This window comes from Salvelinus sp. IW2-2015, linkage group LG17, assembly GCF_002910315.2.
Source record: "Salvelinus sp. IW2-2015 linkage group LG17, ASM291031v2, whole genome shotgun sequence".
Lineage (NCBI taxonomy): Eukaryota > Metazoa > Chordata > Actinopteri > Salmoniformes > Salmonidae > Salvelinus > Salvelinus sp. IW2-2015.
In genome coordinates this window covers 27,899,644-27,925,870 of record NC_036857.1, presented here as the reverse complement: position 1 = coordinate 27,925,870, position 26,227 = coordinate 27,899,644, and the positions used below count along the sequence as shown (strand labels likewise).

The 26,227-nt window shown below is 39.0% G+C and overlaps 1 protein-coding gene and 1 pseudogene across 1 annotated transcript; both read left to right on the top strand.

Annotated features, from left to right (window-relative positions):
- Positions 1-5,871: 5,871 nt before the first annotated feature.
- Positions 5,872-10,794, top strand: LOC111976423 (homeobox protein Hox-C12a). Its single transcript, XM_024005252.2, has 2 exons — positions 5,872-6,611; positions 7,587-10,794. The coding sequence occupies exons 1-2, from the start codon at positions 5,996-5,998 to the stop codon at positions 7,823-7,825; spliced, it is 855 nt and encodes a 284-aa protein (XP_023861020.1). The 5' UTR covers positions 5,872-5,995; the 3' UTR covers positions 7,826-10,794.
- Positions 10,795-22,370: 11,576 nt separating this feature from the next.
- On the top strand, positions 22,371-25,699 carry LOC111976422 (homeobox protein Hox-C11a-like; annotated as a pseudogene).
- The last annotated feature ends 528 nt before the right edge of the window (positions 25,700-26,227 follow it).

Sequence of the window (26,227 nt, the reverse complement as noted above, 5' to 3'; positions counted from 1 at the left end):
CGGGTTTGCATTGTTATGTTCGGAAAATCCAGTTGTATTTGACAAGAAGGGTTTTGAACATGAAATGAATTGGCTCTCTCTGGAAATGTTTTTGGTAAGATAAATGATGATAATACATGAATAGAGTTGATTGTAGGATCATTTAGCAATTGGTCATCTCTAATAAAACATTTACAAAAGATAGTTGTAACCTCATGTTTTCGCTCTGCATCCATTATTTGATTACGTGAGATGTCGTCACGTTTCAACGAGCAAATCACAAGGCTTTATTTAAGGATGTTAACGTGAGGCCTTTCTATCCTCTCCCTCATCTTGTAGCTGCACTAACTACACTATAAGTAAATTAACAATTGGAATCATGACAAATCCAGAACAATCATTCAGCTGTTCACGTGATTGAATCCAGGATATTATATTAGCCCATTTAATTATGTTACTTCAAACTCAAGCTGCAATATCTGAATAGAACGTTGATAATTATGAAAATTGAATAATATTTATGATGTTACAAGCTTAGATATTGCGTGTCGGGTTAGACAATTTACTGAAAATARAGCTAATGAAATCATGCAGGAGGTTGTCGACGTTCTTGAATCATTCACTCTCAGGCTTAAATTCTTTGATATATATTTTTATTCYCCGGATATTGTGAATCATTTGTGGCATTCTATCTATTTGATCTATCTAATTTCATCCAATCAAATCGAAAACACAAGACAACCTTTCTCCAAATGAAATGTAATTATTTGTCCATTGAAAATAGCACACACTTCCTTTAGAACATAGAAATTAGCCCCAAAATTCTACTTTGATATTTACGATTTAAATTAAATCGTTGACTAATGTTTAGGCCAAGTCTGGTTAAATATTAAATAGGGCTAGAGTGGTTAGTTCTGTCGTTGTTTTCAGGCCCAACCAAATAGAAGGCTCTGGCCCCAACCACCATGTTGCTGAGTGAGCAGCGTTCTAGAGGGCAAAGGCAGATCATTGAGAAGGGGGCTGATAACCTCTGGTGGTGGCAAGTTGAAAATATCCGGAAGTTGAAACGGGACCTAGATTTATTTCTGCATTCATCCAGTCAGTCACACACATCTAACGATGCTGCATATTGCATCTTGCAATTATGATTATTATTAGGCTATTAACACTTAATCCAATTACCATCAATATATAGTAATATTACATACATGCTGCTTTATTATCACAAAAATGCTTGTTTTTTTAAATTGTTGGTGTATTTTTGTTGTTATATTTATTTTATAATTGTTTTATGTTATTATTGTTGCTGGTGATGTTTTAATTGTGTTGTTGTTATCATATATAAATATATCATACATATATACGCATATTGTTGTTTCGTTGTGGCGATGGTAGGCCTATTTGTGTAGCCTATTAGTAGTAGTTACTCAATGAGATAGTATGAATTTGCTCAGCGGAAGTTCAGTTTTCTCCGTATGAGTCCAAATAGATTTTTGGTACATTTCTTAAATCCCAACATAACGAAGATGCCCCATAGGGTTTTTGAGAGTTTTTTTCTAAATGATTCAGATGAATGGTTTATGTTGTGTTAGTTGTGATATTGCGTTATTGGGTTATTTTTACTTGTATAGCTACGCTATAAATGATGTCGATGGCAGATTTTTTTACCTATTTTGTTACTAATTGCTGTTCCAAAGGATTGGGAATAATATATTTGTACAATATGGCTATGCGTAAAATGCCTCAGTATGTCAAATGATTTAAAATATATAGATTGTGATCGATTTACCATTCAATTTATTGATCAATTCTCTCAGCTGTTTTGAAGTAATTTGATCATTGCTTGGCGGAACCACACACACGCACAGGATTACATTGGCCGAATAGTTCTATAACTTTAAAATGTATTCCATTTTAATTCAAAMGCAACACATATATGATATGTCGCCATGATCTTCAGAAAAAAAGAATGTACGCTCGCTTGACAGTCGTTGACGGTCAAGTTCAAAGCGTGTGCGTTAACCCTTAGGCTGGTGTTTAAATTCCGACTATTGTAACACATGCCGCTTTATTATACCTGTAGCCTACATACCTTTAGAAATATTTATTTATATGAAATCGTAATTATGAATAAAGTTTAATAGAACAACATTTTATAACAGAAGCCTATTTTCACAGTAGCCTATGGATTTTTGACAATTGGATCTTGCATATGAGTTCACAATTTTAGTCCGAATTAAATACACTCAAAAATCTTGAGGTTCTTCCCGCGTTGTGTAAAGGGAGGTCTTCTTGGAGGGAATTTACAAAAAAAGATKATCTGCAAAGGCCATAACCGTGGCAACCTGTCTGCAGAAAATCTAAGAGAAAAAAAAAACCTTTGTTTACCCTATTGCGGAGAGATTCCAAGACACCAATTCCAAACCCGGAGACTCCAGACAGTGCACTAGACAGTGACCTTGAACTGACAAGCACTATTTCCTAACCTCCGTTTTTGTTTTGTAAAATAAGATATCAAAACGACTTATTTTCTCAGAACGACAGTTGAGAGTTGCTCACATTTGAATCCAGAAATCGTTTGGTAGGCTAGTGTGAATATGATATCAGCTTGTTGGAGAGCTGTCGAGGATCGAAGGCGTGGTGGCATTGGAGGGTCTGGTTTGCTGTCTGCCGCACTATAATGACGCTGCGGCCTCTATTCTCTCTCTGAGGTAAAGTGGAACCATTATATAATGCAGATTATTTAAAAAGATATGTAGATATTTAAAGCTATACTTTGCAATTGGTCGTGGACTTATCATGACATTGTTGCTGACGTGTTCTCGTCTTGTAATTTAGGTTTTTGTATTGGGAAACTTTTCCTAGAAGAGATGAATTCCTATCTTATTATTAATGAAGTTGTGAACTTAACCGACACCAAGTGATGTCCAATAATGCTCAGACAGACGTGTGTTACCCATAACATATAACCTTTATGTGCACGCGATGTTGTACTGCGTTGCGAGGCTTACTAACTGTTACAGGGGTCCGTAATGATTGGAGATGCAATTCTGAAAGTGCGSGAGATGAGATTAAACCTCGAATAATTCTAGGGAGCGTCTCCAATTCGACATGTTTATTTCTCGTTCTATTTAGGATCTGAGGCTCACTGGCCTCAGATTCTCGATGAAATCTGTCACTGCTGACGCTGGATCAAATAACGTCTGGGTTGCATCAAGTAACGGCTGAGTGGCAAATTGTGCTGCGGCAATGTAGTATGTAATGCTAATTAGACTAGTATTCTCAGATAACACTCCCTTGGCAGGTTTGTAAGCGCTTGTCTATGCAGGAAGACTCAACATGCAAGTACAAAATGCCACACACGTAACATTTAAATCTATWAAATGTTATATAACTGCAATGATTTTGTCAATAGGCCTTTTTTTGGTATTATTTAGCCCTGCCGATATTGTTATATAGTTAGGCTATGTTATAACGCATAGGCTAATATGAACATAATTTATTGTTCAAATTGATTTAGACAAAGAATGATAGATTCACGCTATAGCAGACCATCAGTATTACTAATAGTATTATATAGGCTTACGAATAGGATGGCAACGAGTTATAGTTTCTTTACCATACCCTTAATACACAGTTATATATAATGTCATGTCATTATAATGGGAAACCGTGCATGCTATTAAATTGAAAATCATGAAATAATGTGAGTGGTTAACATGTTTTAAGATCAATAGATGGACATTTTGCGCACGCACTTGAGTTGCACTAAAATACTTAGAGGAATATGCATTTATTAATACATTTACGTATTTATTAAGTATTTATGCTTAGGAAGTCATCCATAATATGATACTTTGTCACCAGTGGTATAGACATCTGGGAACCTAAAAGCAATGAATCTAAACCTATAAGTATACACATATGCGCACCAAAGTCATTATATATTCAATTTAAAAGGGATATTAATATATGCTTACAAACTTGCAGATCTATAAATTCATTTGTTGGCCTTGCCCCAGTGGAAAATAGATAGGTTAAGCATGACGTAACTTCGGAAGAATTTAAATGAGTGTCAGTATAACTAAGATTAGATGGATTTAAGTAGTCTAAGTAGTATTTCCAGATCCCTCCAATGCAATTGATGAACTGATCTATGGACCAGAGGGGAGGAGAAGAAAGAACGAATACGGTATCATACCATCCATAGGCAGATTATAAAGACGGTATATGTTGACAATTTGACAGTCTTACACCACACCTGAACGTATGCACTGTTGGCTGCATGCCTTCATAGGAGGCGTTTTTAAAGAAGTGATTAGATTGTTTGCTGAGATGGAGCATTCATTTTTCCTGTAGTATTATATAAGAAAGTATTTTCCCCAAAAAAATTGCTCTCTAGGCTGTTAATTATATGAACCTTTTACTGCAGTGGGCAAAATCAGGGTCACGGAGTGTTTTTTGATTGTTTTAAACAAATCTACTTTGAAACAAAAGTATACACCTCACACACATGGTTATGGGCTTACAAAAAATACACCTGTAATGTCAGATGTAGAGTTGAAATGAATTAAATGTTGTGTTAGCATCCTGAAATATGAAGACTGAAATATAAGAAAACTGTTTAACATAGAAACACCGGATTTTCAGCGTAAAAAAATGCAGATTAATTATGAAATTATGAAAAATAGTAATAACTTTCCATCCATGAGGCCACTAGGCTACAGGCTATGTTGTGCAACCTGGATTTGGGGGTAGACATAACATAGTAAATGTACATCCGGGATACAATCAGTATATCTTGCGTTTTGTATGGTATGTATTACTTTGTGGATGTCCATCATCCATTTTGTATGATATGTTACGAATTGCAATTTGTTCAGCATGTTAAGAATTTTCTAAACATATGATATGTTACAAATTCCAATTTGTGTGGCTAACATTAGCTAGGTGGCTAGGGTTAGGGGTTAAGGTTAAGGTTAGGGTTAGGAGTTAGGTTAGACGTTTGCATTATACACCCACCTTCTGACCAATCACCCTACTTTTGTTTTTGTTAAGTAACCTTCTGTCTTATGTAACCATACCAAACGTAAAATATCATACTAATTTGAGTGTCCCGGATTTACATCTACTATGTTACGTCCAGTCTATGAGACCAGGCTGTGTTGTGATGCATAGTAGATACCTACAGAGCATCTTCAGAATCACAAATCAACTAATTAATGGAATATGGTTCATACTCTCCGCTGATTGAATCACTTAAGTGCCCTCTGCTACCTTATAAAGTTAATATAAAAGAACTGTGAGAGGCATAACAATCCCCATCGAGTCTGCCTGCGAACGTTTATAGGGGGTATCTGTTAAAGTTGTTCATGTGAGAATATTATGTGAAATATATGCTCTTAAAGTAACCTTATTGAATATCGTCTGATTTTAACAGAGCCAATGGTTTCAACCCGCTGACCCCGATACTGTAAATATGAGTAGAGCGCAGCAATGAACATCAGTCTTTTCTTAAAACAAGCTTGTAAAAGAGGGACATCACAGCTTTATATGACATTGAATTCAACCGTAATTTGCTTGAAAACAAGATGTCCTATGCACCCTCTCCTTCTTGGAAAATAAATAGTTTTCATAAGAAATAATATTTGAAAACTTTTGCCAGCTAATAAAGATATTAAACGAGACTAGGGACAGTTTCATATATTTGTACAGTATAGCGTACAAACTGAGAAGTAGGTTTGGACTCTACTGGCTTCCAGAGAATAAAAAATAGATTCTACATATTTAATAAAATATTTATAGCACTTTTTTTTTAAAGCATATAAACCCCCATATTACAGAAGTTAATGTTTTGTTTTGTCTGAGATGGACCAAGTGGGTGGTACTCTGGTGTAGAATAAATTAGCCCTCAGACCACGTGACTTGGGGTTGACCAATCAGTTGCACCCCCAGGTTTAACTACGTTAAATGTCAGATTGCAATAAACTAGAAGCTGTTGGTCGGGCCCGCGGAAATGGGCGAGCATAATCTTCTTAATCCCGGGTTTGTGGGACCTTTGGTAAACATCCACACTGGAGACACTTTRTACTTTCCGAATTTCAGAGCCTCGGGGGGACAACTGGCGGGGCTACCGTCTCTCCCCTACCCGAGAAGGGACAATGTTTGCTCCCTCCCGTGGAACCCATCGGAGCCGTGCAATGGATACTCTCAATCCTACTTTAGCAGCCCCGTATCTATTAACCCTTCTTTCAACCGGTCGTGTGAAATTACTCGACCGGAGGAGGGTAAATGTTATTATAGCAACGGCAGCGCAAGCAACAGAGAGAGCTGTTCCGGTGGTGGCGGGAGCAGCCTAAAACGAGAGGATAGGGCGAGGGACACATCATCATCCATAACATCTGATCACGGTATGCACACTGGCATGGGCAGCAACAACAGTGGTGCCTTTTCCAAGTATGATTATGGGACCGAGCAACTCACTCAAGACCCGCAGTCCTGCCTATCTCTGGAATCCGATTCCAACTCCTCGCTTCTAAACGAGGGCAGCAAACCGTCCTCCAGCGACCCTCAGACCCTGGTGTCACCGGGAAACCACACCGTCCACTCGGGCAACATAACTGCAGGCGGAGGTGGGTCCCATTTTCATTCATCCAGACACTGTTATGTGAAATTAGAAATCCCAAAGATGCTTGTTTATTATCAAATGACTCGTACTAGTTCAGCATAGCCAGGGATTTGTTGTAGACTAGGTATTCGTAATCATGATGCTCATCACATTGTTTTGATTTTTGCCTGCAGGCGACTTGACTTGCATGTTGGACAAACGCTGCTAGGGGTTTGGGGTTGCCATACAATGTTCCATCATTCTTCAAGTGTTTGTGTACGGTTACTGATAGGACCAACCAGAAGGCTATATATAGACTGCAGACCATTTTAGTACACGGTCTTAGGTCTTACTGTCCTGTCTCAAGTCAGAGACAAAAAAATCTGAATAACCTAATCGATGTGAAAGTATCAGTTCAGTCTATTTGGATCATATAGCTTGTTAGAACATGTCTATTACGCACAGATTACGCACACAAATGAGTACAGTGATTTAAAGAGGTAATGCGCTGTGGATGACTGCATCGAATAGAGAGGGGTTTCGTTTTAATGACTCGTAAACTCAATTAATATCTGTCGCTGTGTACAATAAGGAGTCGTTTAATATGCCTGGAAACTGGTAAATAAGTAGGGGTATTTGCAAGGAAAGATTTAGGCCTAATTATCACGTTAATGCAGCTTTAACTGCGTCAGTAAAACTTCATGTGACACAAACTACTGTAAATTAGTGGTCCCTTTGACTTTATGTATAAACACGACAAGAAGGACACAGAGAATTCCAGCTGCTGCTTCTGAACAAACATGCCCCATGTCATTGAATGAGATTCAGACATAGACTGCAGACCAAAACAAGTCAAGTGTAACACAACAGGTTGTGTGTATGTGCACAGCACAGGAAGTCACATTGTAAGGAGAGTATCCCCTCCCCTTGGAGGTGACCGTGAGCGTAATTTGTAGACCTAACTGTTGTGACTTATCCATCTGTTGTATGCTCCCTCCAGGTGCCCCGTGGTATCCGATGCACAGCCGGACCCGAAAGAAACGCAAGCCCTACTCCAAGCTCCAACTGGCCGAATTGGAGGGCGAGTTCATGCTGAATGAATTCATCACCAGACAGCGGCGGAGGGAGCTCTCTGACCGCCTCAACCTCAGCGACCAACAGGTTAAAATCTGGTTCCAGAACCGGCGTATGAAGAAGAAGAGACTGATGATGAGGGAGCAAGCTTTGTCCTTCTTTTAGAATTAGCAGAGATGCAGCAGCATACGGAGAATCGATTGATGGGCAGTATTTCTCCTGTCTGCAATTGCTATAAATGCATGCAAGCACCTAGCCTACTCTCACTCCATCTCTATCACACAGGAGGTACAAAAGGATCAGGAAGGTATTTGAGGTGTAGGTCCCAAAGAAAACGACCAAGTGATACTGCTGCCATAACTTAGAATCTCTGCAGAGTTGTGCCAGATAGTACTTCCTGTATAGTGTTATGGTAAACCACTTATACAGACGTTTATACACTTGTGAGATGATATTCTTGCGTCCCCCGCCGGATAGGCCTAAAGGATAGAATTAGTGCATGGTGTCCTAGACTCTGGTAAGTTCCCAAGCCCTTAAAAATGAATAATTGATTCTGATAAAATACTTATAACCGCGTAATAGTCATATGGCCAGTGAATATGAATTTGAAAACTAAATGAACTAAATTAAAAGCAATGTAGCCTAATAAGCAAATGAGGCCAGAGTGAGAGATTAACCCTTGTAATCAAGCCAATTCTCCAATGTAGACCTAACTGAATCATCTTTAGGCGCATTCATTGTCACTGACAGTGTAGATTGGTTAAGATGGAGGACATTTCCAGTTGTTTAATATCTCCCAAAGTTCACTTGTAAGTGATGCGAAACACAATACCCTCATCTACTTTTCGTGGTCTCCGCCACGTGTTTGGGCACGGAGTCAGARTCCAAGACGCACATCAGAGGATCTTAGAGATCCTTAGAGCTAAAATTCTAAATCCATGCCAGCCTCTTTATGAATGCAGCGCATTGAACTATTATTTTCCATGAATTCGTTCATGTGCTGACAACTTTTTCTAGATAGTTTCACTTTTTTTTATCGCCTCTCTCCTCATCTCCCCCTCTGAGCCAACCGCCTCTCATAACATTGGTGTTCACTCTTAGAAAAAAAGGATCCAAAAGGGTTATTCGGCTGTTCCCCATAGCATAGGGGACTGGAAAAGTCTCAACGGGTCCTTAGGACGTCCCAACTCTGACGTCACCCCATTGAAGTTGAAATTTAAAACGGTTAAGGTAGGGTTTAAGGTTAGAGTTAGGGTTTGGTAAGAGTTATGATTGAGGTAAGGGTAACCTTTTACTGCAGTGGGCTAAATCAGGGTCACACACAGTGTTTCGTGGTAGTCTTAAACAAATCTGCTTTGAAACAAAAGTATACACCACACACATGGATTTGTTTTGTTCTTAAATGTAACCTTTATTTAACTAGGCAAGTCAGTTAAGAACAAATTCTTATTTAGAATAACGGCCTACACCGGTCAAACCCGGTTGTGATACAGCCTGGATTCGAACCAGGGTGTCTGTAGTAACGCCTCAAGCACTGAGATGCAGTGCCTTAGACCGCTGCGCCACTCGGGAGCCCAATGGGCTTACAAAAAAGAAGACACGTGTACCATGTCAGATAAAGAGTTTAAATATATTACATTTTGGGTTTCCTAATATTACACTTTATATAAATCACAGAAGACTGAAATATAACAAAACCGTTTGACGTAGAAACACCGGATTTTGGGCGTTTTTTTAATGAATAATGCTAATTAATTATGAACTTATTAAAAATAATAATTACATTCCACCCATGAGGCTACTAGGTCATTTGACTGCAGGGAAGCTTAGGGTTTAGGGTAGGATTCCAGGTAGAACCATTTTTTGTTCCGCGTCGAACCCTTTTGGGCTCCATGTAGAACCATCTGTGGAATGGAACCCAGATGGAATTGAAAGTGTTGTACTTGGAACCAAAATGGGTTTTTCAAAGGGTTCTCCTATGGGGACAGGCGAATAACCCTTTTACCTTCTAGACAGCAGCTTTTTTGCTAAGAGTGTTGGATCAGAACATATGAGGTTGCTGTTTAAGCGAGGTTTTGTGTTGGCTGCTATCAAAGAAAGATAGTTCTCATAGCTGTGCTGACAATTATTATTAAATTAGTATTCCACAAGACAGTTGCTGGATTTCCTTATGGTAATAACAAACTGAGGTGCATGTGTTCTATGTATAAATGCAAATCCCATATACACTCAATAAGCGTTGTGTACCTGATAACGGTTACTGATAGAAAAGCGCACATTTGAAATAGGCATAATTGAAAGTAGATATAAACTTGAGTGAAAAATAAGCATTGTGGAAAGAATGATCGTATTATAAACATACATGAGATACACAATCTAAACGCAGTGTGTTCTCCTTTAACATCTGGACAGCACACTGTATTATATTGAATGTATATGGATTAAAACCTATAAATGGCACTGAAAGATACTTGCAGCATGTTAGTGATTATGTGAAATATAACAAATGGTTAATAGATAAACGATTTCTCTGGCCCTATGAACTTTCAAAGTAGAAACGACTGAAAGATTTAAAGAAATGTCGTTGCATTTTAAGGCAAGTAAGTATGAAACCTTTATTATGAAAGTATTTATGCTTATTATTATTATATTATTATTATAGTATTGGTCGGAGTTGCTGACTATTATTTGTACTGTGCTTGCTATTCGCTATGTTCTATGTCTCTTACCTCATAACGTGTATCAAATTGTAAAAGTATGGAAATTATGTGATATGATGCTATTTACATCCTATTTGAGGATACCTTATCTCAATGTAAAAGTGTCTTTTGTTAACGTTCCGTTATTTCGTCCTGTAGATTTCAATCTCGCATTCCATTATTTGCGGTTGTAAGGGGATATGAAGTGACGTGGTTATATAAAATGATATGATATGGTACTATTTACATGCTATTTCAGGATACCCTGTCCTCAGTGTAATAGTGTTTTATGTTATTGTTCTCTTGTACAATATTGCATTCCCTTATTTGCGCTTGTGAGGGCTGCTTAAAACCTTTTATTGTATAAAAGTAATAATGACATGAATGTATCTATGTATGAGTAAGGTTTCTAATAAACAGAATCTTTAAAAATATATATAATTGGTCTTACCATCATCATTATGCTGTGATTTTAAATACTGTATTATGATGTAATGGTACAACAATTGAGTCACATTTGAGCATTACGCACGGATATTGCGTTGAATACACGAAATAATTCTACGATATACCTTTACTTTATTTCCCTTTTTCTTCGAAAAGAAACATTCTGAAGACCAGTAAGTTGAATATAGCTCACTCATCTAAATATTAGGCTATAAACAAACCTTGCAGTACAAAAGCCAGGTTGTCAATGTAGCTGAAACGCTAAACAGTGACTCGAACACACAATTGCCCTTTAAATCAGTCATATGCTTACATTCCAGTTATAATATCCTGAAACTAATACTTGGCTGAGTATTTTGATTGTGGTTAACCTACATGCTGTGTCAACAAACGTACGATTACTGTGGTCCGCAAAATCATTATTTAGGTCAAATTGATGGGGTATGAACAAGTGGCCTAAATAGCCCTCTTGTTTGGGATTTTAAAACAATACGAGCACTCGCTATATGGAAAAGACAGCTAAAAATAAAATATGGAGTTCGCATTGTAAATATCAACCAAATAACTCTCAAACATAATTATCTTTGCAAATAAAAACCTATTGGGAATTAAGGCCTTGTCACATTAAATTGTCGGCTTGTGTTTTTTCTGAGTTGAGATCAGTTGTTGGCATTTCAGTGAACTGTAGCAGACCGGCTCCAGCGACCGACTCGTGGCACCAGCCAAGCGGTCTGAGTTAGTCCCTGTATGACCAAAACACATCCATCATACGCTGCTGCCACTTATGCCTTTTCCAATAGCTTACTAGCCTGTGTTGAACTAAGTATTTCACCAATAACTTGTGCGTGAACATGCATTCGTTGAGAATTTGGAAGACCGCACATTTTAATCATCACAATGAGGTGTTACTAGAAAACGTCGCCATATTCACTATCCCTTTCAGCTTCATTTCTTTCTTCTGTCATATTCTGCTTGTGATTTTGCCCTTTTAACTAACCTACACTCCAATGTGTGTATGTATAGTTTCTACGGTCAAGATATTGAGAGGTGCGTTAAGTCATCAATGGAGAGATGCATTGCACCATAATGCCTTTACCACACGCTCCAGCACCAGCCTCTGGACTTGCTTATAGATAAAGTGAATAAAGAAAAAAAGATAGAGAGAGAGAGAGAAAGAAAGAGAGCATATATTGGGTACTACTGTCGCAACTAGCAATCATCTGAATAATTGTTCAGATGATACAAGTTTTCGAATATTTCATACAAAAGAATGTAAGTTTAAATGTATTCAACCTAAGACATTATGGAGAAGGCATGGTGGAAATATGTGCATTTTTATGCACAAGGCAAAGCAATATAATGCTCCTGATTTGTGGTTGCACATGCAGTCTATAATAGTCTAAACGTGTTAGATTATAGAAGCGAATGCATGCACATCTTTTAAATGTCTAATGATTCGGGTTACATTGTGTGTTTGTACTCATTGGAGTTCAATATCAAGCGCCTTTGCGCAGAGATCACGCAGATAATATCCCTGCAGTTTCAATGTTGAACACTTCTTTGATGTGTGACAATATATAATATATTGTATTACTAAAAATATGAGTTGTGTTACTGGACCAATGTTAGCCTAGTACTGCATAGTATTTTTWATACGAATGATATAAGTATTGTGTATGTTATGTAATATATACATTTTGTCAGGATATTGTGTAGAATATGCCCTCATTTCAAAACAATTGTTAGTTATTTGTATCTTAGCAAATAGAGTACAGCAAATAGKCTTTTATTTTTCTCTCCGTGTTATTTTCCCTTTTCCAAAACACATATTCGACGTTGGGTTAGGTTATAGGCCCTCTAGTACATTGCGTAATGGCTACTTCTAGTGTTAGAAACGTGCTTTTACGCATATGCCTACACATGCAATGAAAGCCAAGAAAGGTTTATTGTGCCGAGCCAAGTAAGCCTTGAGATGAAAAAGAGGCACTCTTGAGGATTATAGAGCCTTKAAAATATTGTGGTTATGTCACCGAAGGACCAATTTCTAAAAGCACATTTAGTAGATCTTCGTGTGGGCCTACTATAGATATGTTGGCTGCATGCGCAGCGATCTTAACAATGGCCTTGTTTAATGCTCCTGGGCGCTTTTGACTTTGAGACTGTCTAAATCTGTTTATGGTGGCTTGACTCCCTTCGCGCCCCGTCACAGAGGTCAGTAAGCGGTACGTGCATGCCCTTCACAGAGAACTTCACCACAGATAGCCATGTGGTCAAGTAGGCCCCCGGCCCGGCCACCTTTCTCTCAGTCTCTCTCATACCGTTTATGGCACCGAGCTTGTTAGAGAGATGGAAATGAGTGAGAAATGGGCAATAGTATTTCCATGCACCCAACTGTGTGTGTGTGTGTGTGTGTGTGTGTGTGTGTGTGTGTGTGTGTGTGTTGTGTGTGTGTGTGTTGTTGTGTGTGTTGTTGTGTTGTGGTGTGTGTGGTGTGTGTGTGGTGTGTTGTGTGTGTGTGTGTGCGCATGCGCGTATGAGTGTACTAAAACAAGGTCTGGCTTACTATTATCCATAATGATATGTTACATTGTTGATTGGTGAAAAGAGACGGCTCCGTCAGTGTGTATAACGACCATAGTAGTATGAACATCTTTATGCTAATTCTAATTATAGCCTAATAGTAATGAGCTAATAAGAAAAGCCTAATACTTATACTGCCAATGCAAATATACCACTACTAGGCCTACTAATAATCATACTAATAATAGTAACATAATTTATAGAKGTAATTGTCACAAAATAAAAAAACATTTGAGGACGAATCCGAGGACGTATCAGAAAACGCTGTCCATTTKGACCCACATAAATGCTTGGCGTTTCAGCATGCGTACCAGTAGGCCCCCTATTAACGTTTCTTGGAGAGACTTTTTCTTGTCTAAATCCTTTAGTCCAGACAAACCAAACGCTGTGATTACTAAACCTGAACAGCGTATTCGCAGCTAATTTTTTAAATTTGTAACCGGCATATACCACTCACTGTTATGTGGCATGGCATGGTATGTGTTACCTTGTTCAATCGACAACAGGATTTTGATCTGCCAAAGCTCCACAGTGTGTAGGCCTATTTGTTATTTGTCTAAAAATACGCACGCACAACCTTTTTAGAGGCCTATTCACAGTTGTGGGGAGGGTTCTATAGCTTCTCCTCAGCCCCACTCCCCTCACTCCCCTGATACGTGTGGGCGGGAGCAGTGCACACATTGAAGGTCAAGTTAGTATGCACCTTATATGGATCCCTAGTGCACTAACAGACTGACTGACTGACTTACTGGGTGCAATAGAAAACGGTGAATTGTCTCAGACTGGGAAGACAACAAAAACAACCGTCTAGCTAGTTTCCTGTCTTGTCTTTTGTTGTACTTGCCATTGGTAAAATGCATTGAACACCATGGATCATTTGCTCACTTTGAGCTCTTCTGAACTTCTTTCAGTTAAGCCCTGTTAGCCTTGTAGTTAGTTGTGCAGCAGAAATTGGCACAGATTGATTCCGTGCTTAATTTGTGACTCTGGTATATACAGACGATGCATTGTCTTATATGTGAGGTAATGAAATAGGACTAGACTATACTACTTCTGTGAAAATACAGTATAGGGCTACTTTACAAAATAATCGTATACTACCTTTCATTTGGGCAATATGCAACATTCGAGCACCAGGCATATGTTGCCTGAATGTTATTTAAGTGTTGTGTAAGTCAATATGCCTAGGCATGCACTTTAGTGCTGCAAGCCTAGCTCATATCTGCGCTGTGCGTTGTTCAGTGCTCAGTGTTTAGAGTTCAATGCTCCGTTGCCTTTTGTTTCTAAAGAAAGGCGGGACTTGGATACCCGTGCACAGACCTAGTTAGCTCACTGATCAACACAGCCGCGACCTCCTTCTTTTGCTAAATTAAATACTTTGGCATGCCAATGTTACATTTGATATATGCGTCGCGCAACATAAAGATAAACACATATATTGAAATCGTCGAGCTTTGCCATTGTGTCTGAAAACTTACTGCATGGGAAATGACGTTGATGAAACTAGTTTTGACTTGAAAGGTTAGGRGAAAAATTCGGAATGGGAAAGCCATATGGCAAATGGGATCCATGGTTATTAACAAATACATCATAAAAGGGGTTTGCTAATTCATCGTTTTAAACAATAGCACAACAATAAAGTAAAAAATAAAAGTAGGCCTAGAAGACCTAAGTCAAATGTAATTATAGCAATAACTTAAATGGGAAAACAGGCCTACACTGGCAACATGAAATAGTTTCATTTGAATGCGTTTTGGTATCGATTAGACATGCAGAAATTAAACTCTTTGGTTGTTGTTGTTGTTTCTTTGCTGTAATGTATTCCATTTCAGACACACATCTAAGGTAATTTACACATGTTTGTTTGTTTGCAATATACACTATACATACAAAAGTACGAAGAGCTCATTGACTTACGTGGCACGGCCATAGGATGCCACCTTTCCAACAAGTCAGTTCGTCATATTTCTGCCCTGCTTGAGCTGCCCCGGTCAACTGTAAGTGACGTTATTGTGAAGTGGAAACGTCAGGAACTGCTAAGCCGTGAAGTGATAGGTCACACAAGCTCACAGAATGGGACCACCAAGTGTTAAAGTGCGTAGCGCGTAAAATCGTATGTCCTCTCTCGGTAGTGCAACACTCACTACCGAGATCCAAACTGCCTCTGGAAGCATCAGCAAAATAACTGTTCGTCGGGAGCTTCATGAAATGGGTTTCCATGCCTGAGCAGCCGCACACAAGCCTAAGATCACCATGCGCAATGCCAAGCGTTGGCTGGAGAGGTGTAAAGCTAGCCGCCATTGCTGGCTGGAGAGGTGTAAAGCTAGCCGCCATTGCTGGCTGAAGAGGTGTAAAGCTAGACACCATTGCACTCTGGAGCAATGGAAACGCGTTATCTGAAGTGATGAATCACCCTTTACCATCTGGCAGTAGAAGAGCAAATTTGGGTTCTGCGGATGCCAGGAGAATTCTATCTGCCCGAATGCATAGTGCCAACTGTAAGTTTGGTGGAGGAGGAATAATGGTCTGGGGCTGTTTTACATGGTTCGGGCTAGGCCCCTTAGTTACAGTGAAGGGAAATCTTAATGCTACAGCATACAATGACATTCTAGACAATTCTGTGCGTCCAACTTTGTGGCAAAAGTTTGGGGAAGGCCCTTTCCTGTTCCAGCATGACAATACCCCCATGCACAAAGCAAGGTCCATACAGAAATGGTTTGTCYAGATCGGTGTGGAAGAACTTAACTGGCCTGCACAGAGCTCTGACCTCAACTCCGTCGAACACCTTTGGGATGAATTGTAACGCCGACTGCGAGCCAGTCCTAATCGCCCAACATCAGTGCCCGACCTCAGCAATGCACGTGTGGCTGAATCGAAGCAAGTCCCAGCAGCAATTTTCCAACATCTAGTGGAAAGCCTTCCCAGAGGAGTGGAGGCTGTTGTATCAGCAAAGGGGGACCAACTCCATATTAATGGCCATGTTTTTGGAATGAAATATTCGACGAGCAGGTGCCTACATACTTTTGGTCATGTACTGTATTAATCTGTACACATTTTGCAATAAGATTTAATTATTTATGCAAAATAAAGCCTCAATCATATGATACTTGTTGTTTATAATATAGCCTACAAACTAGTCAAAATGTTTATTTCAGTGTGAATGATTTATGTATTTAGAACTTCTGAAAAATATTGACTTTAAAAATATGCTAATTTAAAATACACCTTTCGACATAGCCGACAGCCGTTTGTGGGAAGGAATGTTTTTTTTTTATGTAGGTGCAAAATAATACATGGAGGATTTATAACTGTTTACGAACAGTTATAAAACTGTTTATAAATATAGTCTGTTTTGGTCTCATAATTTGGTCTCATAARGAGCCGTAGTATAGTTAGGCCTGCTATTATTGCATTTTTATTTAATTTTAATGAATGTTCAAAAGTAGGCCAAACCTTAGTTGGTTGTTTTGGGGATGCCGACTGCACTGTGCCTCGCTGCAGTAAAAACAAGTTGACCAGTCAATAACATTTACCATGAGCAGAAAAATACATCACAGGATAAATAGGATGGCCACCTGRGGTCACAAAATAACCAGCCAATATGTGTGAAATAATTTGACACTTTCACAGAATTGATGAGGATATTTTATTGAGCGCACTAATGTAAAATGCTTTTGTCAAACCCACCAAATTATTGTGCGTAAAATATTACTTTGTGCGAAAAATAATGCAAAGCTGTTTAAATATCCAAGCAAGGGAAATCATTTAACTTAAATGCATATATTCTATCTTTGTGATGAGAGGACTAATCAACGGCCTATTGTTTATCAATCTTTGTGCTCCTAAATTCCAGAAATAGACTCTGGGGAGTCCGTTTAACAGCGTTTATATCATCTGATCTTGTAACCTATACTGGTTCTCAGTGCAGATGCTTTCACGCTATGTACGTTCACTGAGACCTCAGTAAAAACAAGGGCCTTTCTTGTTGCGCTTGAAACTGTTAGCAGCTTATACAACCACGTTTAACAGCCCGACTTACATCCAATTAAATGTATCTAGGCCATGAGGGGACAGTAACATGATTACACACGCTTCGAACATTTAGCCCTGGCTTCAGACCGCTTTAATTTGAGGCGGGCCAGGCAGGCCGCGCGCGCCTCTCAACAGGAAAACGTTGCCTTCCTTCCGTTTTGGTGCTTAGTGTCAAGACAATGTCTGCGTCTGGAGATGGTGCATCTGTTTTTTTTCTTKTTCCGTTTGAAATAAAACAGGAGCAAAAATATGGATGATGAAATTATTCACGGCATWGTCTGTCCCCGAATAGCAAAGGAATAGGGTTGTTTTTGAATTACTGTGGCATTTGGGCCTGGCATTTTGGAAATAAATCTACTTCATTTGTCTAGATTTGTGTTTATTGAAATGTATTTGGTTAGGCCTACATATTCCCATTCTAAATCAACTAACATGGTAGCTTAATTACATTTTAAACTATTTGTACCATTCTGATAACATTGTTCCCTAAGATTAGCAACACCAATGATGGTACCACCTGTGAGACATTTTATGTACATTTGGATTTTCTGAAATGGAGGCCACAAATGTTAAAATCTAAGGTACTCAACCTTTTWAAAATAATTTACTAAAGTAATATGATTAATAATTTTGCTCACAAAGTTATTTCCTTTCATTTAAATTGACTAACACCAAGTGACACTTTGGATTTAGACACCAAATGATCAATGGAATCGCCAAATGTATAACATACTAAAAGGGCGTGATTTGCTAATAATTATATATAGTAGGCCACTCCCACGATAAGTTTGCCACTGGAGAGAATGCTCAAGGTCTGTGTATATCTTTGTAAACAGTGATGTTCAAGGCAGCAACACACTGACATCAAACTGAGTAACACATTATAGGTCTACTAGTAAAAAAAATAGTATTTTAATAGCCTTCTTTTATTGATCTATATAATATATMAAATACTTTTGTTCAATGTCTAGCATTCAAAATAATATATAGATATCTCTAAATCTCTAAAACATGTCACTACACCTCTACACATCACCAGCGGGACAGGCTCATTTGCTAGCCCCCAGTAGTTTCTACAATGCATACAAATACATGCTTTGCAGTAGAAAGGACTTGTTATTAAATAACAGTTCAATAAAACGGAACATGTATTATTTGTCACGTTTTTGTGCTTTTAAAGAGTTTTTACATGGTGCCAAAGTCAAGGTACAGCATTTACCACCTCAATTCAAGAATGACTCCATTGGAATAGCCCATAATGCTATAGGCTTCAAGACCAACCAAACAATAGTCATGCTATCGATTTAGGCTAAACAAATACYACTTGCGAATACAGCAACTTTAGCGAATACAGCAACTTTATTTTTGTCAAGATAGTTCTCGCTCTTCTAAACAACATGCTGCACTTTGATTTAGACAATGCATTGTAATTACTGTGCGAGGTAGCAATACATTGCTTAGATTCCTCAGACACAGTCGTAAAGCATGTGCTCTCCTGACAGTGATGTTTAAGCAGAGAATGGCACATATTTACAACACCTCTTTCTTTGAGGAAACTCGCAGGACTCGAAATGGCCTGTGTGGCTATTACGTTAAAGGCTCTAGCAGTATTTTTGAACATTTTGTAATCGTACTCGCTGCATGGGTAGGCATACTCAGCAGGGGCTTTGGTTAGTCAAAAACATTTGTGAAGGAACCCCTTCTTATTTAGAGAAATGGCGCACCAGCCATCCGACTCCAGGGTCCTACTGCGGGTGGTATTTTATAGGCTAACTGTGACTTGAACTTAAATCCAAGAAGAATAAACACATGGTAAACCTTATCCCCTGAATGATGGCCTTAGACCGCCGTAAGACATGACTAGGATAGTTTGTGGCCTTTGAAGGAGGATTACGCACGACTTTATTGCTCCTTGCAAGCTTGTGTCCAGATTTGAAAACGGAAGTGTGGTGGGCATGTCCTTTATGTAATACCCCAGGCAACGTTTTGGCATCTCCTTTTGTGATTGCACACCACTGGTGTATACCGGATCCTGCGATTGGGCCCTCCAGTACAGGCCTAACTTGTACAATTCTCAGAATCCTTATGCATTACAGCACAGAAACATGTTCTCTGCGCTGGAGAACATCTGACAAGGTTATGGATAATTAGCCGAGGCTATTATGTAACCGACGTTGGTTGTTGTCTTGCTGCAGATTATCATGCATTCCACAAAGGAACAAATACTGTGTTGTGTGTTAAGGCTTCGTTTACAGTAAATGTTATTGCCTTCGGAGAATCAGTGCCATTTAGAACCCATTCTCMAAATTACTCAACAGTAGGCCTACAACAGCAGTACAGTTTCTGCAACCAGTGAATGGGTTTATTATTACATTTCGGAATGGTTTACTTTCTGGAATGCGAAGCTCCTTGAGCAAAAACGTTCACCATTTTCTATTACAATGTAAGGCACTAAGCCCAAACCTGTGGGAGACGACGACACACTGCGCAGTATAGCCAGACTAACCTATGGTAGCTAACATTTTTCCAGCATCAGCTATTTTGTAAAATAATGTTGACTTATTTTACCCGTCCCTTGTACTGTGACATGGAATTCTCCATTTGTGTTTTCATTATTCAAAACCACAGTCGACCTATGTCTGCATGGTTACATGCGTGGTTAGAACTTATTAGAGTGTATACTCATTTTAAACTCCTTTCCCATCTTACTTCAATGTGTTCTGTAGAACAAAGGGATTTAGCTTTTTCTTACAGCCATTCGGCGTTTTATGGTTAGACGCGTAGAGGATTTTAGTGGTCAAATTCAAGTGCTGTGTCTTGGCAGCTGTCTGCTTTCTTTGTACTTGGATGCGGGCATCGTGTACGTCAACTTTGTATCTGCTGAAAGGGGACTGTAAACAAACTAATTCCATTGCCATATACCTCTCTCCAAAATATATACATCTACTCATGATAGTCATATTTTTTGATGTTTTACCAAAAAAAAAGTGCTTTTAGGCGWCAACGTGGGCCGTCAAGTTTACCTACATAATTCCATCATCTTAATACCATGATAATCTTAAACGTTTAAACTARTGGAACCATAGAGTTTGTGTTATGTAATTCTATAATTTGCATACAGGTTAACCTTTAGAAAAAAATATTTTGGAACATAGGAAGATATTGATAGTCGAATGAGATTTATCAATACCATGATCCTACTTTGTGTTAATGATTGGCAATTGTAGTAAGAGAAAGAGAAATAAGAGAAAGAGCACACAAGGGTATTTTAAATGTGTATATATATCAATTTATTACAGGATTGAAATATCATTCCTCTAGTTGATCACATGGCCTAATCTACTTTAGAGCTTTGTGATGAGGATTTCAGCCGTGAGATATATTTTTCAACTGAAATGTCGTTTAAATTCCTTGAATGGAGGCGATAACTAATCTAGCCCATCTTGCCTGGGAGCACTCAGGCATATTAAAACAAATCAATAATGGTAGCCTAGAGTTTTATTTTTCTTTCGTAAAGCAATGTGTATTTAATCGGGCAAATAGTCCTAAAGCTACACTGTAGTCCTAAAGACAGAGATATAGTGCCCGATTTCTTATTGCTATACAGCTGTCAGTGAAGGTATTCTATGACAAATCGATTCATTTGTTGCCCAGTGAGACAGTAGAGACTAAGCAGAAATAGCCCCTCTTGTACTTCAAAACAAAATAAATGGCCTCCTGGAGACTATTTGGGCGCATTAAGCTTTAATATAGCCACTCTCGTGTAGACTATCTCGATTCAAAATTACGATGACTTGATATGTTATAGTTTGCAGTTGGTGGATTAGAGTTGTTTTGACAGCCTTCGTCGTCAAAGGTTAAACTTAGCTGGTTTTCTTCTCTCCTCCATGTTCAGCCTGGATACTTGGTCTTGACTTTCTCGGCTATTTCCTTCAGGCCCTATCATGATCCAAGAGAAATGGACTGAATTAAGAAAATGAGTGATTTAGTCAAACTAATGGAGTAGGCTACCCTAAACGTTATGCTCTGCATCCTTGTTCATTCTCATTTACTTCACATTGATGTTGAAACTATAGCCAGAACATGTAGGCTTCCGTTAAGGCCATGCCTTGATCAAATAAAATCCGAGATAAAACTTAAATAGAAAAATGTCCTTGAAACACGGGAATGTAGCCAAATATCCTATGTATTCAAAAATGCTTCTTTTGAATAGTTACTTTTCGTGGGGGTTTTCATTATAGGGAAATGTTAGTCTGTTGATGGCTGTTTCAAAATGTAAATATAGGCTATTACAGTGGTTTAGATGTAAAATGCCCAGGTTTCAAAATTGTAATATCTCAAGCAAGAAAACATCTAGTCATTGATTCACGATGGACATTTAGACTACCTAGACATATCATAAAGCCTGCTAGACTGTATGAGAGTGAAAACACACTTTTCAAAAGAGCAGCGCTTCGAGTGTGGTCTTGAAATCTTGGTCTCATTATAAAGCATAGATTTGCCTTAACCTCGCAGTGATCTCGGTTCACTTTGTCAGTAAGGCTGGTAGTGGTTAGTCATACATTACAATGTGTGAGAGTAAAGTGTCTATATTCTGCTGTATTCCAGTATAGGCTATTGTACAATATGCTAATGTATTAATGTAGTAGCTATACTATAGTGGTAGTTATAATAATACTAATAATCATAATCATAGTAGGCCTAATAGTGAAGTCTTACCTGTAGAATTCAAAAGCATGTTTAGTCTGCTATATCAAATACTAAACCTGTGCTAGCCTAGCCCACACCCATACATAAATAGCCTCCTAAAAATTATCTTCATAATTGCCATAACCTATGTAAACAAACGGGAATCTGTTACTGGTTTTCTTACTGCTCCTGCGGTGTTTTGAAAATGAATAGTTTGAACCTCCTAGATCTTGCCTAAGTGAACCACTCCTACACATCCAAGTGTTCCACGTTGATATATGACAATATCTACTTTCGATCACGTGTCTCCGGGCGACTTAGACGGATTGCGCGTCATCTCGCCTTCCTAAATMTCCCACTTCTACAGCTCGAATCCAAAACATCTATCTATCGTACAGAGTACGGGGGAAAGATGTTTAACTCGGTGAATCTGGGAAACTTCTGCTCCCAGACGCGCAAAGACCGGACATCCGAGTTTGGGGACAGAACGGGCTGCGCCTCTAACATCTACCTCCCCAGCTGCACCTACTACGTCCCCGAATTTTCTGCCGTCTCTTCGTTTCTTCCACAGGCCTCGTCGCGGCAGATAACCTACCCATATTCCACAAATCTGTCTCAAGTGCAGCCGGTACGGGAAGTTTCCTATGGATTGGACCCTTCTAGTAAATGGCACCATAGAAGCAATTATGCATCATGCTACTCTGGAGAGGATCTGGTGCACAGGGACTGTCTTCCGCAATCCACCATGACAGAAATGCTTATGAAAACGAACGAGAATGTGTACAGCCACCATAACCACCATCCCAGCTCCAACCATCCCTCCACAGGGTTCTACCCCGGAGTGGGGAAAAACAGCGTCCTCCCTCAAGGTTTCGACCGCTTTTTTGAGACCGCATACTGCGGCACGGACAATCAGTCAGCAGATACTTGTTTACAAAAGAGCGAGGCTAGAAAGCTGGAAACAAAGTTCCAGCAGCCAGCGGCTCTACCGGGCGTCCCAGACCAAGACAAGGACACAGAGGATGAGGAGGAACATACAAATTCGGGCTCYTGTTCTTCTTCAGCCACCAAGGACCGCAGCGCCAGCAAGAACAGCCACTCGAGTAGGTACCGAAGCTGTAAATGGGGAAAGGGACTAGCCCGGTGTTTTGTCGGTCAGATTTTATGTGGAGTTTTATAAGCATTCAAAGGATTTTATTATAACCTACAAAGCTCTTTCTTCCAATGAGAAGACTTTTTACGATGGGAAAGCGCTTTGAAAAAAAAGGATGTTATACACAGACGCTTCTATCGTGGAGTCTGTGAAATTTTAAGAGCGCGCTATTGTGACAAATGCTAACTTTGATCATGAACTTGCATTGGGCATTTTAAGGGATTTTCGCGTTGGGCTGTCGTGAGTAAAAACCAATTGGGCAGAACATTGCTTTTGGCGTCCTGTGAATTTTATTTTAGCAGCTTGCACGCAAACTATAACACTAAAGGACATGCTGTGTGATTATTAGCCTTGTACACTTAGACGCAGGCTCCATAAGTATCCATCTATCTATATTTATCTGGGCAAATGTCGAAGATAGCAACAGCATTGTGTTGTGGTGGTTTCCTTGCAACGAAAGAAAAAAGGATACAAGTGAAATCAGTCGTAGAGACTCCAGTCTGAGTTTGTGTCCATCTGGATTCAAGCATTGCACTTCAGTATTGAACCAAACACATTCTGTCCAAGMGAGACACATTTCCATTCGGTTAGCCCTGGGATATGTATGCCTGAATCTGCAGTGATTGATACACACACACACACACACACAATCTCTAACTCACACACACAGGCCCACTGGCGTCTTTTTGTGTAGCCAAATGTATCCCAATCAGGAAATAACCGCAGAGATGTTTTGTGTCGTTGTACTTGATCTTTTTCATGAGGTTTTGACCACCACTGTGATGTAGTGTGTCTCAGATCCGAAAGACATTTTAGCTTTTACGAGAGGATTCACATCGAATATAAACATATGCATTTCACACAGCCACGAAGGAGTGTGGAAATTGATAGCTAAGGTCCATGGGAATGTAACGCAAACTGTAGCCGTATACATTTTGTTGTTGTATATTTGTAAGAGACAAACACATACTTGGAGGCTGTAAATTGATACGATTTGCTCCTCAAGCGCTTGTGATAATGTAACAGTCTTTATGGCGGATGTGTCTGATGTGTTACGTGCAGTATTGGATGTTGACAGAATTGTTATAATCAAATTGATGCTTCTCGAAATTCCTGAATAGTTTATTCACACAGAGAGGCTATATACTTTGTGTTGATGTGAATATGTGTGAGCGGCTACTTTAACTTCATGTGAATATCTGTGCGTTAATGGCAAACAATCCCATTGAACTTTCACTGATCATTTCCTTTCTGATTGATTGCCCCAGGTACACCTCGCACAAGGAAGAAGAGGTGTCCATACTCCAAATTTCAGATCCGAGAATTGGAGCGGGAGTTCTTCTTTAACGTTTACATCAACAAAGAGAAACGGATGCAGCTTTCCCGGATGCTGAACCTCACCGACCGACAGGTTAAAATCTGGTTTCAGAATCGAAGAATGAAAGAAAAGAAATTAAGCAGAGATCGTTTGCAATACTTTTCTGGAAACCCCCTATTGTGAGCATGTGGAGTGTAAAAGCATAATGATTATAGTCAAAGGTCAATGACACACTTTTCTCAGTGAATTCMTATCACCAGTAATAAACACATTTCAAGTTACTTCAAAAAGACAGATCAGCAGCAATGTTAAGATGAGGTTATTTCAATTTCTAACATTTGGGGTTGCTGTATGTATGCGTAATAAGGCACCATTTTCCTGTAGCCTTCATTCGCAGGATACTTTCTAGTTCATATATATACAGGTGATTATATAGAATAATCATTTKTATGCTGCTGTCGAGTTCATATAGTTTTCCGTGTATTTACCACGAATCTTAATTGTGTTTATTCAATTGTGCATTTCACAATTATTATTTGTTGAATAGTATTAAATGTTACAACGCAATTCGGAAGCCATGATAGGCCTATATTGGACATTTGAACTTTCCCTTTCCTCTGGTCGGCGTATTTGTAGCCTACCATGATTCTGTTTTCGACCAGAATATTCAACACAAAGTAATACATTTACAGGTGTCAATTTTGCCACCGAGAACTGTGACGTGTACAATCTGTAGTAATGTTTTCCTTGTACAGACTATGCAACTATGTGCATTCGTGARTGTAAATATGATTTTGTTTTTAATTTCGCTCCCCCTTTTCCCTGCTGCTATTTTCTTTACACCGCCCAAGCTGTGTACTTTAAAAGCTTTAATGTTAACACTCCTTTAAATTATTTGCTTTACGCTTGGTGCTTCTTTATGAAAGAGGAGGAAAATATGGCGTTGGGCCTGTGTATCATTAATCTAAAGATACCTATGAAATAAACAGGCGTATAGACAAAACTAACAGACTGGTGGATTTTTGTCATAGATGTTATTATTGACCATGGTTATGCCTCTGTGAATGTCGTTTTCAAGCCGATTGATTGAGTGGTAGGCAATGATTAAAAAAGTATTGGCAAAATAATCCGACTGCATTTTTGCCTTCGATTTTCTTTTGGACCATTGTTCGGTCTATCTGATGGTTATTTTCAAGGGATTTGAGTGGGGTTGGTAGCCTAGATGTTTGTGCTAATGTTTTGAGAAAACTAAGTTCGAAGCATGTGGAGAGATTGCGAGTCGTGCGTTATTAGTTGGGTATTTATGGATAGTAATTGCATCCAATGCCAACTTAGTTTTAAGCCACACTATTTTAATGTAGGAACAGGCCTTACCTTTTACGCAAACACATTTTCAGACGAAAACATTGTTAAGGGAGTGTGTGTGGGCTGTTGAGCGGTACATTTATACAACGCTTACAAGCTTAGTGGATATAACTCTAGGAGTGCATATTTGAGCTTTTGCAAGCACACACAGAAGTACACGGAAACGACAGCACAGAAACTAGGCTACACCTCAGAATCACAGAGAAAGAAAGAGGAACGGGATCCTCCTTTAGTGCCCACTAAATGGAATCGCCACTCTTGCAGTSCAGACAGTGTCATAAAGA